Raw genomic sequence first — 13,715 nt, 5'->3', positions numbered from 1 at the left:
AAAAAAAAAAAAAAAAAAAAAAAAAGGAAGAAGAAATCACTAGTTGGTATAAAAAAGAGTATTTCCAAACACAGTTTAGCTGCTGAAAAATAGTGTTGTTTTGAGGTGCTTTAACATTCTATTTCAAAACAAAAAAAGCTAGGCAAAAAAATCCATTTTATTTTTCTGTAGTTAAACCCCCCATATTTAGAGAATTAGTGAACAAACTAAACCTTGAAAGTTCTCTGTTCTTAAGCTACCAGTGATAGCACATCAAACTAAGAGAATCCCCCAGCAGCTTTCCACTTGGCATTCCTCTGAGAGGAAATCCAACAGAAAACACAGGGAAAAGGCTGCAGATTGATGGGCAATTGTGTGAATTAGCTCAAGTTCCTTGAGCGGAGTAAAATTTGCTCCCTAATGTGCTCTTAGGAAATCTTCTCCTGTGGATCTGACATCCTTCTGAAGCTCAGCTGCTCGAGGTGTGTTCAGTGTCACAGCACTGAGGGGACAGGGTGGAGCACTCTCTGTTTGACAGCCTAGGCCAAGCTACAAAAGCAAGAGAACTCACCACAGTTTAGGGATCCAACTTAAAAACTGGCTTCCAAAGTGGAGAAAAAAGAGGAAAGAGTGACTGAGATCCTGACACTGTCACACCTCTAGCAGAAGGCCATTCGAAAGCAAAGACTGTATTTTGATCAGAAATCAGAGAAAAAAAAAAGCAAACCTGGAATATAATTACATTTTTCTGTACTATCCTAATTTTCCTCATTTAATAAAACCTTTAAGGTTGAGAATTGTGTAGCAGAGAATTTCCCAAAGTAGCTCCTGAATCAATACCAAACCTTCCTAAGAGGGGAAGCTGCAGCTGCTCCTGCAGCTCTGCTCACCTGTGGGATCAGGCGGTCCAGGTGCTCCGCTCTGTTCTCATGGGAAGGGTGTGTGGAAAGCCACTCCGGGATCTTGGGCTGCCCTTGGATGGTTTCTGCCAACTCCATCTGCTGCCAGAACACGCTGCTCGCTCTGACATCCACGCAGGCCTGAAAACAGACACCACTGAATTTTTAATCTAATAAATACACATTCTAATAGATACTGAAGTACAAAATTTTAAGCCTCTAAAGGCTGTTCAGATGGTCCTCCTCATACCTGACAGGAAAAACCTGCTCCACATACCTAAATACAATATAAAAACTCATGCAGACACACACTGGATCTGTTCCTTTCAACATCTATGTAATTCCACTGATCTTAAAAAAACCCTTGTATCTGAATTAGACAATTCAGGAGAAAAACAGGTTCACAAATTCTAGAATGTACTTGTTCTTCAAAAAAAACCCTCAGCTGTGAATTCTAAGTTATATTTGCTAGATAAAGTAGAGCAGAAGAAGAAATTAATCATCTCCACAGATACAGGCAAATTTACAGGAAGAAGTTTAGAGTCAGAAATAGTGATAATAATTCATCCCTAAATAGCTCTAAAAATAAACAGCAAAGGCGTTTCTGTAAGTGATTACATGCCTTTTCCAGGGGTGATCTGTGTAATCCATGACAGATTAAAATAGTAATTCTGCAGAATTCCTGACTCTCCAAAGAACAGAAAGTCATGGAACAGTAACTTTCAGAATAGCTTTTGTGTATCACTAACAGACTCCTTTATTTTTGCACTTAAGTGAAGGAGAAAAAAAAAAAAAACAAACATGATTTCTTACACTGAATTTTATTTCAGAAAATAAAAAAGTACAAGTTTCTAGAAGGTAAGAAAATTACATCTTCCCCCCTGCCCTGTCCAGAAATACAGTAGTGGTGCTTTATTCTTTGAATTTATTTCTTAAAATTATTATTATTCTAAAAAAGATTACTTGCACAAGCAAAGAAATGCTGAGATGCCACTTTGCTTATTTCTTTCTGGTATAGCCCTAAATCTTTGGTATCGCAAAACACTGAGCACAAACACAGCAATTATGGGTTTTTTATAGATTGTGTTACTTCCCTAAATGCCTTTAAATTTAAAATGCAGTTTCAATCTCAAAATCAAAGTTAATTTTAAAAATATTCCTTGAAGAAACATAAATAATTTGTAAGAATGGGAAGTTTTCCTTATGAAATATTAACACTAGATGGTGCTGCTCACACTGTTATCTGACACCTTGCTCTATTGCACTTTATTAGAAACCAAAGAGTTGGTTTAGTTTATTTAATGTAGGATTAAAATCCATGGGGGGGCAGAGGGGGAGTACCTGAAAAAATAAATTCAGAGAAAAATGCTCAGTAGCTTCTGGCCAGATTTTTGTCTTACTTTGGCAAAGTTCCACTGTTTCTATGGCTGCAGTTGGGCTGAATTTTTAAATCTTTACATACAATTAAAACCTGCTTATGGAAGCTCACTGTTTAGCATTCTCCTTGTTAAAAAATATGTGGGTTTTTCTTCTAATAGTAATAAACTACATGGAAAATACACTGTGCAGATAACGTGCAACTTTACAGACTTCCATTTTATTAGCTACAATCAGGCAGCAGGACTTTTGTCTTTCCCTAAAAACTGTTTTATTTCCCACAGCTTCATAAATCTACAGATCTCAAAAAATTCACAGCTGACCTCTGTCTGAAGTGTGAAACTCCCTTCAATTTAAACAGAAACTGAAAATATTGCTAATAAAGCCAACCAATTCCAGTTACCTTGGCTGCAAACTGAAGTCCCACTTTATCAGCCTCGGCCTCCAGTGTCCTGCTGTAGGGTCTGTCAAACATGAACTGCAAAGAAGCACATCAGAGCTCTGGTTTGGGGTTTGAATGTGCACAAAGCTGCAGCATTGGAACTCTCTTTCTACCCTCCCCATAAGAAAAGGGGTTTATCTCTCTTGTTCACATTAACAAAATTAATACTGATCATGTGCAATGTAATCTTTAATTCCATTCTGTGTAAATCATCGATCCTGTATTTAATGGAAATCAATTCAAATTACACTTATTTTCACGGTCACTCTCATCAGCCAGTCCCATTTTGCAGCAACTGAAGGCTCAACACCAACTTGACATTGGAATTTTTTCACTTCACTCTTTTACTGACACCAAGATTTTTGTTGTAGCAAGTGCAGGTAAAAATTCCAGTGGTTCCCTAAAGTTGTCTCTTGACTGCCTAAAAGCCTGGTGTCATCTGCTGTGTATGGCAAACAGCACACAGTATGGAATGTAGCCACAAGTGCTTCCATGCAGGAATCCTTACAAATTTCAGGGGAAAAAGAACACTAAAAACCAAATAACACAAAGTAGTTTGAAAAGAGCACCAAAGAAGAGGTCAAATCCCTTGAGTACAGAAAGGTACTCTGTACTCAAACTGTAACTTTTTGCTTCTTTCCAAAGTAGTAGTGACAGTTTTTCTTTACTAGGTCAAAAATAGAAGCCCACAAAGCTGATCCTCTGAAGTTTTTTTAAAGCCAAATACTCTGGTTGATAAGCAGGCACTTACACGAGGTCACTTTCTAAATTCTTGGTTTCCATACAGACCTTAAATATTGCAATTATACTTTTTAAATCCTCTGATGGTAAAGTCATTCCTTGAAGTGGAATAAATACCTCTACTACCTTGAAAATCCAGGTCTGCTGGTGCACATATGTTCACCAAACAGCAGAGATGCCCCTGACTGCTCTGTTGTGTATTCCTGAAGCACCATTTCCCACTTAGACAAAGAACTATATGTTTAATTATTAATTATTTTTTAGACAGGGAAATTAAATGGGTTACACAAAAAAAAATCCTGAGTCATCTCACACACAGTACTGCTCATTTGCTACTGAAAAATGAAATGGTTTAAAATACCTACTGTGAATGTGCTGGAATGAAAAATGAGAACCACAAACTCTGATCTAAAATCCTTCTCAGAAACTGGGCACAATAAGAAGGATTTGTGTTTTCAAATCAGTTACCAGAGCTGTCTAGGTTAAAGAAAAGCAAGTCCCAGGTAAGCTGACTATCCAAAACCACCCTTTTTCAGATGAAATACAAATCTGATGGTGTGAGGTGGACAAGAAAAGGAGAATGGAGTGCTGCATCTGTACACATTTGTGTGCAGGACATGAGCAAAACTCCAAGCCATGCTTTGAACTATTCCAAGAACAATTCCCAGCTTTAGTTCCCATATAAAATAACTGCTGCTGTATAACAAAGCTGACTTGGTGCAGTTCAGAAAGACATGACTAAAGAACAAGCACAGATGAATGGCACAAGGAAACTTAACAATTTATTAAGGAAAGCAAACCCACCAGCCTTTGGGGAAAAGGCAGAACTGGAGCTCACACACCCAAAGACCTACAAAGAATCACTGGAAACTACTCGGAGTCAATAATAAAAGATACACAATAGTCAGTAGGTCAAAAAGTTGAGCCTCTAAGGACATAAGAGAAAAACAAATACTAAGAGATAAGCAAGTACTGCAATGTGGCTTAAATAACCCTTTTGCAGAGTGGGATGCTAAGGCTTTAAAAAGCAAAACACAGTTATGGAAGAAGAGGAAAAGAAACATCCTGAGAAAACATGCAGAAAGGTTCACTTTCATGGGAGCACAATTGGCAAATGTTGAATGGAGAAAACAAACAGACACTGCACTCCTGGTGACTGAAAGAAACTGAATTCTCCATTCAGCATCTTTTTTATCTGGGGTGAAAGGTCTGCAAGTATTAATTACTGCAGTATTACTGGAGATGAGGTTGATCAGCCTTTTAACCCAGGACTTTGCCGTACAGTATCCCATGAGAGTTGTTTCTACAGCACACCAGGACTCTGAGCTTAAACCCAGATTCCATTTGCAACCTAAAGCACAACTCCAGTCCATGATTCCAAAATATCCGTGCAGTTCGCCTGGGACAGGAGAGGAGATGCTGACAGGGAGTGGAATCTTGCTGTCTGAATTATGAGCAGTCTCAGGATTGATTCACACTCGTTCCCTGCCAAATTCAGCTCTTCAAGATGCTGGCCAGTGTTCATCACTGTATTGGTTTCTTAGCTCCTTGTACACATATCCCAGCTTTTTAGAGATAATTTATGTTCAGAATCCACATTTCTCCTCATTAGCATAAGAACCACCAAAGCAGATTGGTTCTGTTTAATTTTATGCTTTGAGGAACTGGGGGAAATCTTAGGAAAAGCATCAAGTCCAAGTAACCAAAGAGCTCTTGCACTTAAATTCAGATTCAAGTTTTATGATCTAAGTAAAATTTATTTTTAAAAAACACACTTTTATAAAAAATAAATGAATCAGCAACTGTCCAAAGGCAGAGAAAAAACTAGACTGTGGAAGAAAATTGGCACCACAGAGCCTCTGAATTTTACTTTGTTGGAATATGTGCTGGCTGAAAAGATTATTTCAGTAAGCTTTACTACAGCATGATTTAAACACTCTTAAAGAGCACTGAGATTCTCGAATTTTTAATATTGGAAACCACTCTTACCACTAACAATACATCTAAACACTTCCATATATTTTATTTGCTTTAGGAACAATTTAACAACAAGGTAAAATAAAAACATGGCATTTCAACAAACACAACCTTAAAGGGCAAGTTACATTTCTAAAAGATAATCATCTGCCTTAATTGGCAGCTGGTACCTGGAGCCTGTGCAGCTCCACCCAGTCACGTAGGGAGATCTAAAGTTCTTTATGACGACAAATAAAAATCAGTATCAACTACAGCAGAATCAGATTTTTAAAAATTTCTTTCAATAACATCCTCAAATATTAACTTTTGCTTCTATTTCTCCTCTTGCCTTTTTCCCCAAACATACTATTTACTGTAGTGAAAGATTCAAAATGATCACTAAAATTAACAGTAAAAATGTCTTTCCAAGGAAGTCAGGAAGGATACTACAAAATATCAGTCTTACCTCCTGCAACTTGCTCTGAATCCACTGGCCAACAACTGCCAAACTATCCCGAGGACAGATGGCCCAAATCATGGTGAGAAAGATGAGGGAGAGAAAATCCAGGAAGTGCACCAGGCTGGCTTTCTCTGCCTGCAAACAGACATTGTCCCATTTTCATTCCTTGCAGTCTGACATTTCTTAAGAACACAACACAATTTGGAAACACTGGAAAAATCAAAGTGTTTTTTTCTATGCAGCCACAGGAATAGGGCAAGCACAAGATTCTCTGCTCGAACAAATAAAAAAATCCAGTTGGGTACAAGGTACTTTCAGTCTGGAATCCACACCAGCTGCGGAATACAGCTGGAACAAACACATCTGGCCATCACCTTACTTGAGAGATTCAAAGCTGGAGGTAAGATGGGGATGACATGCAGGGAGTTCTTCAGTAAAGAGGCCAAGAAACACCTCAGTGGAATGAAAAATCTATAAAGGGACCTCAAACACTGTGCTTTACATTACTTTGAGAAGAGAAAGACATCACTGAGACAGGATCCCTGATGGGAATGGGGGACAATAGACATGATCTGAGCACTTATAAGTGGGTTCATGCAATCCTTCTCTCTATGCCAGCTGGGTGACACAAGTTCCACACAAACAAGGTAAGTTCTTTTTATTAGGAGAAATGCATTTTTTGGCTCAACTGAGCCCAAGGAACAACACTGTGAACTGTTGCTCACCCAAAATCACAAGGATCAGGCTCCAGGCGTTCCAGAATTTGACATTCAAAACCAGTGTGTAACTCTAATAAACACACTGTGGGGTTTAGGATAATTTTTAAATATCTTAAATATATTTTTAAATATTTTAAATATCCACTTCTGTAGTTGTTAACAAGTACGGGATAACAAACTGAGTTGCTGAGGACCTCCAGTTCTTTAAATCTGAGCTATAAGAGAGGCAACTGCAGACCAAGTTCTAAATGACTGTTAAAAGTGAGCCATAACCCACCTGTGCAGCTATGAAAAAAAACACTGGCAGACTTTGTGCTAACAGGGACCAGTACAGGCCTTCTGACAGCTATTAAGTACTACACCAATAATAAGGATCTACTGTAGCAGACTTGACATTTCAAACTCCATTTTTCATTAATTAGAGTCACGTTGAAAACTTGGTTGGTATAATATAGTATGATCACAATTAGATAAATAGAATAATTTAAGAATATTAGACAGCTTTGTTTAAAAACTTACTGCATGTTCCAGCACAGCATGAGCTATTTCATGTCCCAGAACAAATGACAGCTGATGAATATCAGAAACTGCCTCAAGCAATCCAGTGAAAACAAACACTTGACCATTCTGTAAGCAAAAAGAGAATAAAAATTAAGTGGAAGACACATAAATGAAATGCTGTTTCAATATTATTAATAATGTCTGCATTGTGTTCAACTTACTGGAAGCACAAAAGCATTTACACCTGGTTCATCCACCACGTGGATCACCCACTTGAGTGCCGAGACCCCTGGGATGTCTTTATTGCTTTCAGACAAATGCCCAACAACTCTCTCCACAACCTGGTATCTTGCATCTGTCTCAGGCAGCATCTGATTTTTGAATTCCTCCATCCACTGAAAAAAAAGTTCACTGATTGCCATGTAGAACAAACACACAGTGAATGACTAATTCATAAACTAACTTAGTGGCTTCACACAACTTAGATAAAACTAAGTTTCACTACATTTTTCTTTCACGCAGCCAAAGCCAGTACATTAGAGTTCAAGCTTTCAGACCCACAAGTAAAAGAATAATAAACTTAAAAGAAAGTAAACTGATCACAGATCGAAAATAAGATAATATAAACTTGGTGCTACAGCCTCCTGTATCTGGCATTTTCCTAAACACAGTTAAGCTTGGCATCACAATTCAGAGAACCTTTCTATCCCCTCTTGAATTTCCATCTGAATTGGTAATTTTTGTCTATCTGAATATTCTGTTGTAATTTGTAAGGTGGGCAAATTTACACAAAACATGTATTTTGAAAATATCCTTGTACTTGTTCTGTTCTTAACTCCTATCTGAGAGAAAGGACTATAGTGGCATTTGGATATGATTTATCAAGTTTCACTGACTTTAGAACAAGAAGACAAAGACACAGAACTCAAAATTACAGAAACTATTCTGGACAGTTTAAATGGGCAGTTTAAAAGAAGGCAATTAAAGAATAATGAGCTAATCAAATAGAAAAAAGAACAGAATGCAGGTAGAGAGTACTACCTTACAAAGTGGCAGCTTCAAAGAGAGGACCTTAAACAAGTGCCAAAAAATGTTGAAATCAGCTCAGAAACTGAGACAAATCTCAGCATACACCTATTCTTCTAAAATCCTACCAGATTTCTGTATTTCTTTCATGAAATTCTGTTCAATTACAGTAACAGAGATGTTTGTTACATGCATGTCACATGGCCCTTAATGTGCTCCTGGTGGAAAGGGAACTCTTGAAAAGGATGGGGACAAGAGGAGAAGGTAACAGATGGAGGGGGCTCAGCAGGGTTATGAGTGTGAACTTCAAGACTTATCAAGGACACCACAAGGTTTGTTTGCCCATCTCATTAATAGGATTATCTCATCACCTAAAAAAAAAAAAAAAAAAAAAAAAAAAGGCATTAACAGTTCTGGAGTATTTTCAATTTTTTTTCTTTAAAATCTTACCATCTCATATTCCATCTGTGACAGTTCTCTAAAATGCTCCTTTCCAAACACCAGCAGTCGAGCACGCCCTGTGATGGGTGTCTCCTCCAAGTGAGTAAAATAAAACACGATAAATACAACTCCTAAGCTACTGACACCCAGGAGTATCTTCCATTTATTTTTTCTTGCACTTTCTTTAAACAGTTCCCGTTTATTAGGAGGAAGTGCCTTCCACCAATTTCTTATGCTCCTGTAAGATACAAACAGTGTTAACTTAGGACACAGTTAAAAAGAAATTTGTTAGTGTCTGCCCTTGCTGTATCTCTATTACAGTTTCATCTCACACAGCAGCTTATGGAAGGTTACATTGTAATTGGCTTCTATTCCACTCCATTTCTTCCCTCGCACATGAGAAGAAGGAATGCCTCTCAGTGTGTTGGTTCACCTTCCTCTACCATGTGTAAATTAGAAGGAAAAGAGCAAAAGATACACCTAACACCTCTGAAAATGAAAAAAACCCTTCTTGTTGAGCAAACTGTCAGTCAAACAATACTACAAACACACCTGCCACCCTCCACAAACTGACACTTTGCATGATGGGGTCTTGCACTGAGAGCAAAGTAAGAGTATTTTACCTGCCAAGAATGATGGCAAGTAATTTCTGAGCTGGCTTAACAATGATCCAGAAAAGAGGAACTGGCGCAGCCTGAAATGATGGTGATGTGCGAAGAGACCTGATGATGGGAAAGTTCCAATGAGAAAAGTGACTTGGGAGTTGCCCCACGGAACTGATCTGGAGAGATGTGATCTTCTCCCCTGGTGGCTGAGATGACTGGAAGCAAAGCCTTCCTGAACTGTGGCGTGCATTCCTGAATACTCCTGTATTTGGGACATTCAAAAGACACCTCAGTCCTTTACCGATGAAGTTTCCGTGGGAGTAAGGGTTTCCAGTCAAAAACCAGTTTCTAGTATTTCCACTCAAATCCAGCCTTTGGCATCTAAATTTGATGATGTTAGTTCGGCACCATCCCGTATAAGACCTAGAGAGGTTATTGCAATTCCTCTGCTTGCTCAAAGAAGCCAAACGAGAGAAAACACAGTTCCTGCCCGGCAGCTTTAAGCCACAGATAATATTCATAACTTCTTTGGCCGGTTACCCTGAAATAAAGAAAAAAAAAGTAGCAGAGGGGTATTAAGAAACCCACCCAAACACGAAACTCTGAATCATTATTTCGTTCCTCCTGAACAGATACCGTGTATTTGTTTGCCAACAGCTGCATTGAACAAAAAAGGTCACAGTCACAAGTGCACCCGGTTGAAGTTTCAAGATACTAGTCCTTCTAGCAGTGAAGGAAATCAGTGTTGTATATCACTGAAAATAAAACAAGGTGCGATTTATTTTTCCCTTTCCCTTTTCATACCACCAGCCCAGAGTGACTGCAGGTGTCCCTTGTGGAAGACACGTGTCACCTTTCCCTGCTGCCTTCGGGTGCCACTCCTATCTATGAGGAGAACCAGGATCTATGAGGATGTTGCTGGTACTTTGCTCCCGGCCTAGAAACAAAATGACTCAACACAGCGAAACCAAGTACCTGCCAGCCGGGATCCTCTGACGCACGGGCATGGACATGGGAACGCCTTGGGACGGAGAAGCCCCAGCCACCCTCCTCCCCACCCCGCTCATTTTCACCCGCTGGCTCCGACCGCAGCCTTCGTTCCCTCCCTGACACCCCGAGGGGAACCGCGACTATCGTGACATGGGCTGACGTGAGAAGGGGGGGAGAAGGGGGAGAAGGAGACGCGTCACTCGGAGGCGCCCGCCAGGGTAATGGCGGGGGGGAACCAGGGGAGGTTTGGCAGCCTCATAGCTGCACGCCCCAGGGACCGGGAACGACCTCCTGCACCGGGCTCCCCTACTCACCACCGCGGGAGGCGGAGGAGGGGGGGGCGGACGGCGGAGACGATGTCGATACTGGGGCGGAGGACGGGAAGCGGGATGGGCTCCACGTCCCTCCCCTCAGGCGGGGCCGCCGCCGCTCCCGCCGCCGCTGCTTCCCTCAGAGGCAGCCGCCATTTTGTGGCGGCGCGGGGAGCGGGGCTGCCCCTTATGAGGCGCGGAGCCCGCTCTGCTGAGCGCCTTAACCCTGGCTGTGCCCGCGGTGTCACCTTGTTGCAAAGAGTTTAGTATATCAAAAGTGTTATGAATCAGGGTGTTCTTTGATGTAAGATCTTCGTGTGCTCTGAAGCCCAAATCAGTTGAACAGGCAGCAGCCAGCATCCTCTAGTTAAGGACATCCAGGAACTAACAAGCTACAGGCATGCAAATACAGTAAATCAAGATGATGATGTATGTCTGTGCATACATTGCTAACTTGGCAAAATATAGTCCTGGCTGACAAATACATCTTGAGTGATGAACTGGGATGTTTGGTAGTGACAGGGCAGCCCAGGCTACGCACAAGTCTTGGTGCTTTGCATGTAAACAGAGGCCCTGTGGTTGTGAAAAGTAAAGAAACACATATCTTTGCCTTCTGCAGTCACATCCTCTCTGTGAACACAGTGAAGTATTGTTTAGTGTTTGTTGAGACTCATTAGTCCACCCCTTTTTATCTCCTGAGCCCTCTGCTGTGACAGTTCTTAAACACTGATGTCCACTGCCTATGAAAATACATAGTGAACAGATATTGGAATCCAGGCCAGAAAGAAACTTAATTTAGTGATAAGTAGAAAGTCTATTTTCGTCAGACACAGTTCCTTTAAAACCTGCCCAGCCTGAATTGTTGTAAGAGGAATGAAGAGTAAAATCTGTCAGTCAATAACACAGCATTAATTTTTGTGACTTGCAGCTCCAATCACAAAACCAGCTGAGCTGTAGCAGCAGAAAAGCACTTTGTCTAACCTAAGGCTTATGTGTGTCCTAGCTGTCAAGAAATAAAGAACTGAGATGGAAACTCTCATTGATGTCCTTATTAGGCTTTGTATTTGCTTGCTCTTCTTCTCTTCTTTGTCTAGAATTCTCCTTTCCTAAACCAAGCGTTAAGGCTTTCTACCATTTCTTCTGTGGAGTAAATGTCATTTTTCCACCTTAGAGTCTCCACTTTATATCAAGGCTGCTGAAAACGTATTGTTATGTATTATTTCTTGGCATATTTATTTTTCCAATTATTTGTTTCTCCAACTGCATTGTTTAACTCTGTCTGCATAGAGGGTACAGGAGCTATTTCTGCATTCCTGACTCACCTAAATTTGTGTTAAACCCAATGGATGTTTTGAGTGTGCAAGGATGGGGCTCAAAGTTGTGTTCTACATTCTGCTTTTCTGAAGTCTGCTCAAGTGGCATCACTTAAAATTAAAACTTCAAAGAGACAAGCAGTCAATACAGCACAGGTAATTATAGGATCTCTCTATCAAATACCAACACTAAATATATCTTAGATGAAAATCTGGTAAACAGTTGAGCAACTGGAGAGTTATAAAGTGTTTTTCTCTAAATAAACATGTAGTAAAAAAAAAAAAAAATCCAACACATTCTAACTAGTAATTTATACCGTAGCTTCTCTTGAATTTTAATGAATCTATATGCATATAACCATTTTTTTTCCCTGAGAAAATAAAATAGAATATTCCATGATAAAGAGAGTAGGTTAAGATTTGTTCTGTAGCTGAGATTTTACTTACAAATCTCATCTCTTCTAGAAAAAAAGACTGTGGTTCCCATTTCTCAAGAAGACTAGAAAGCAAGTTCTCAATCCTTAAGACTGCATAAGACCTACTTAGAGGTCATAAGTGATTTCCTAAGTACAGTTAAACAATTAACACTTTAACAGGTACAATTTTCCCGTGTAGCTGCGTCCATTAGTATTTCTTTATCTCTCCGTGTAAGTAGTAGTGCTGAACTGAATGAGATTTTGTACATGTATGAAAATATTCACACAAGCAAATGCCAAACCGAATAAAAGCAATGAAAACCAGATTAAAATATATAGTTTTTGGCTTCAGATGAAAAAAACTTAGTATAAAATAATAAAATATATGAATTCTATAAAAAAAATCCAAGGAAAAACTAAGTATTAATTGGTGGCTTTGTCTTTCAAGTTTCAGTGCAATTAATTTCTGCTTATAAGTACTGAGCTAAAACCTTGGCAGAAACAATGCACTCCATCATCTTCTGCGAGTCAGAAGTTGGAGTCAATGCCACTTAGCCTGTTTGGCCATTTGAAAACTCAGGAGCTCACCCAGGCAACACTTTTCATAAATACCGAGGTTTTTCCAAATATTGTTCACTAGAAGAAGTTCCTGTCTTGATCCACCTATTGTGTTGTGTACTGACTGTCCTTTGCCCTCCCCTTCCCCACTGAGATACCAGTTAGTAGATCCTATTTAAGAATTTAATAGGTAATAAATATTTCTGCTTGTTATCTATGTTGTTGATGTTAAGAAGAAACAGACAAACAAAAAAAGTAGATTTAAAATCCAGAAGATGAAGTTACTGACCCAAGCAGAAGTTCACTGCAAAACTATTTAAAACTTGTTATAAAATTCAATACTGAATTTAATTTCAAAACATGTGTGAAGAGGTTGTAAATAAGGAGTGTTCTTTTCTTTGCTTGCTATTTCACAATATTTTAATGAAAGACTCAGGAAAAGCTTGGATGCTCCGTAGTTGCAAAACTGGCAGAAATTCTGAGAATCTGTCACTTAATTTCTCTTCTTCTCACTTCTTATTCTGCAAATAATTTGTAAACTACTTTTAAAGCAGCTGACCTGCATAAATCAGTGAAAATAGTAAACAACACAGAATTCTTCTACTTGCTGTCTAAAATGCAAAATTTATTTGGAGTAACAGAAAGAAAGGGTGCATGAATTAACTGTCTATACTTGGGAGATTTTGCTTAAGTCCTTCAGAATTGAGACAGTTATAAAGTATCTTATTTCCAACAACAGCAAAAAGCACATGAAGATGGGAAGGGAAAAAGAAAACTCAACAGACTGGACTGGTTGGGTGCCACCAGTCCTGTGGGGCCCACATGGAAAAACCTCAGTGGAAAATTAGCAATTCTTTTCGATAATACAAACTCTCCCTAATTGTTTCTGTGGTGCTTGACTGGTGCTGGAGTAGGGCTGGAAGAGTGTTATCCCTCAGGGACCAGCTAGGGATCGTCAGGAAAATGAGATGTGGATCTTGT

General features: G+C 39.4%; 1 protein-coding gene and 1 long non-coding RNA gene across 3 annotated transcripts in view; one reads left to right on the top strand and one right to left on the bottom strand.

The window, feature by feature from the left end:
• The window catches only part of OMA1 (OMA1 zinc metallopeptidase), a 16,235-nt gene extending 5,614 nt beyond the window's left edge, over positions 1-10,621 (bottom strand). The window contains exons 1-8 of one of the 2 annotated variants that reach the window (XM_027879041.1): positions 10,451-10,621; positions 9,165-9,687; positions 8,551-8,779; positions 7,296-7,469; positions 7,093-7,200; positions 5,861-5,989; positions 2,659-2,733; positions 870-1,019 (exon numbers count right to left, since the gene is read on the bottom strand). In XM_027879041.1, the coding sequence (XP_027734842.1) occupies positions 870-1,019; positions 2,659-2,733; positions 5,861-5,989; positions 7,093-7,200; positions 7,296-7,469; positions 8,551-8,779; positions 9,165-9,667 (1,368 nt within the window). In that variant the 5' untranslated portion in view covers positions 9,668-9,687; positions 10,451-10,621. Of the gene's footprint in view, positions 1-869; positions 1,020-2,658; positions 2,734-5,860; positions 5,990-7,092; positions 7,201-7,295; positions 7,470-8,550; positions 8,780-9,164; positions 9,688-10,147; positions 10,244-10,450 lie in introns of those variants that run through there. The other variant, XM_027879042.1, reaches the window with a different exon arrangement.
• Positions 10,622-11,257: 636 nt separating this feature from the next.
• Positions 11,258-12,353, top strand: LOC114055183. Its single transcript, XR_003570675.1, has 2 exons — positions 11,258-11,916; positions 12,226-12,353. It is a non-coding gene; the product is annotated as an uncharacterized LOC114055183 (long non-coding RNA).
• The last annotated feature ends 1,362 nt before the right edge of the window (positions 12,354-13,715 follow it).

The sequence above is a fragment of the Empidonax traillii genome, unplaced genomic scaffold (assembly GCF_003031625.1).
Source record: "Empidonax traillii isolate 1590-97213 ecotype Southwest subspecies unplaced genomic scaffold, ASM303162v1 scaffold50:size1795014, whole genome shotgun sequence".
Taxonomy (NCBI): Eukaryota; Metazoa; Chordata; class Aves; order Passeriformes; family Tyrannidae; genus Empidonax; species Empidonax traillii.
The sequence above is the reverse complement of the archived record's forward strand: the minus strand, read 5'-3'. Positions and strand labels throughout refer to the sequence as shown.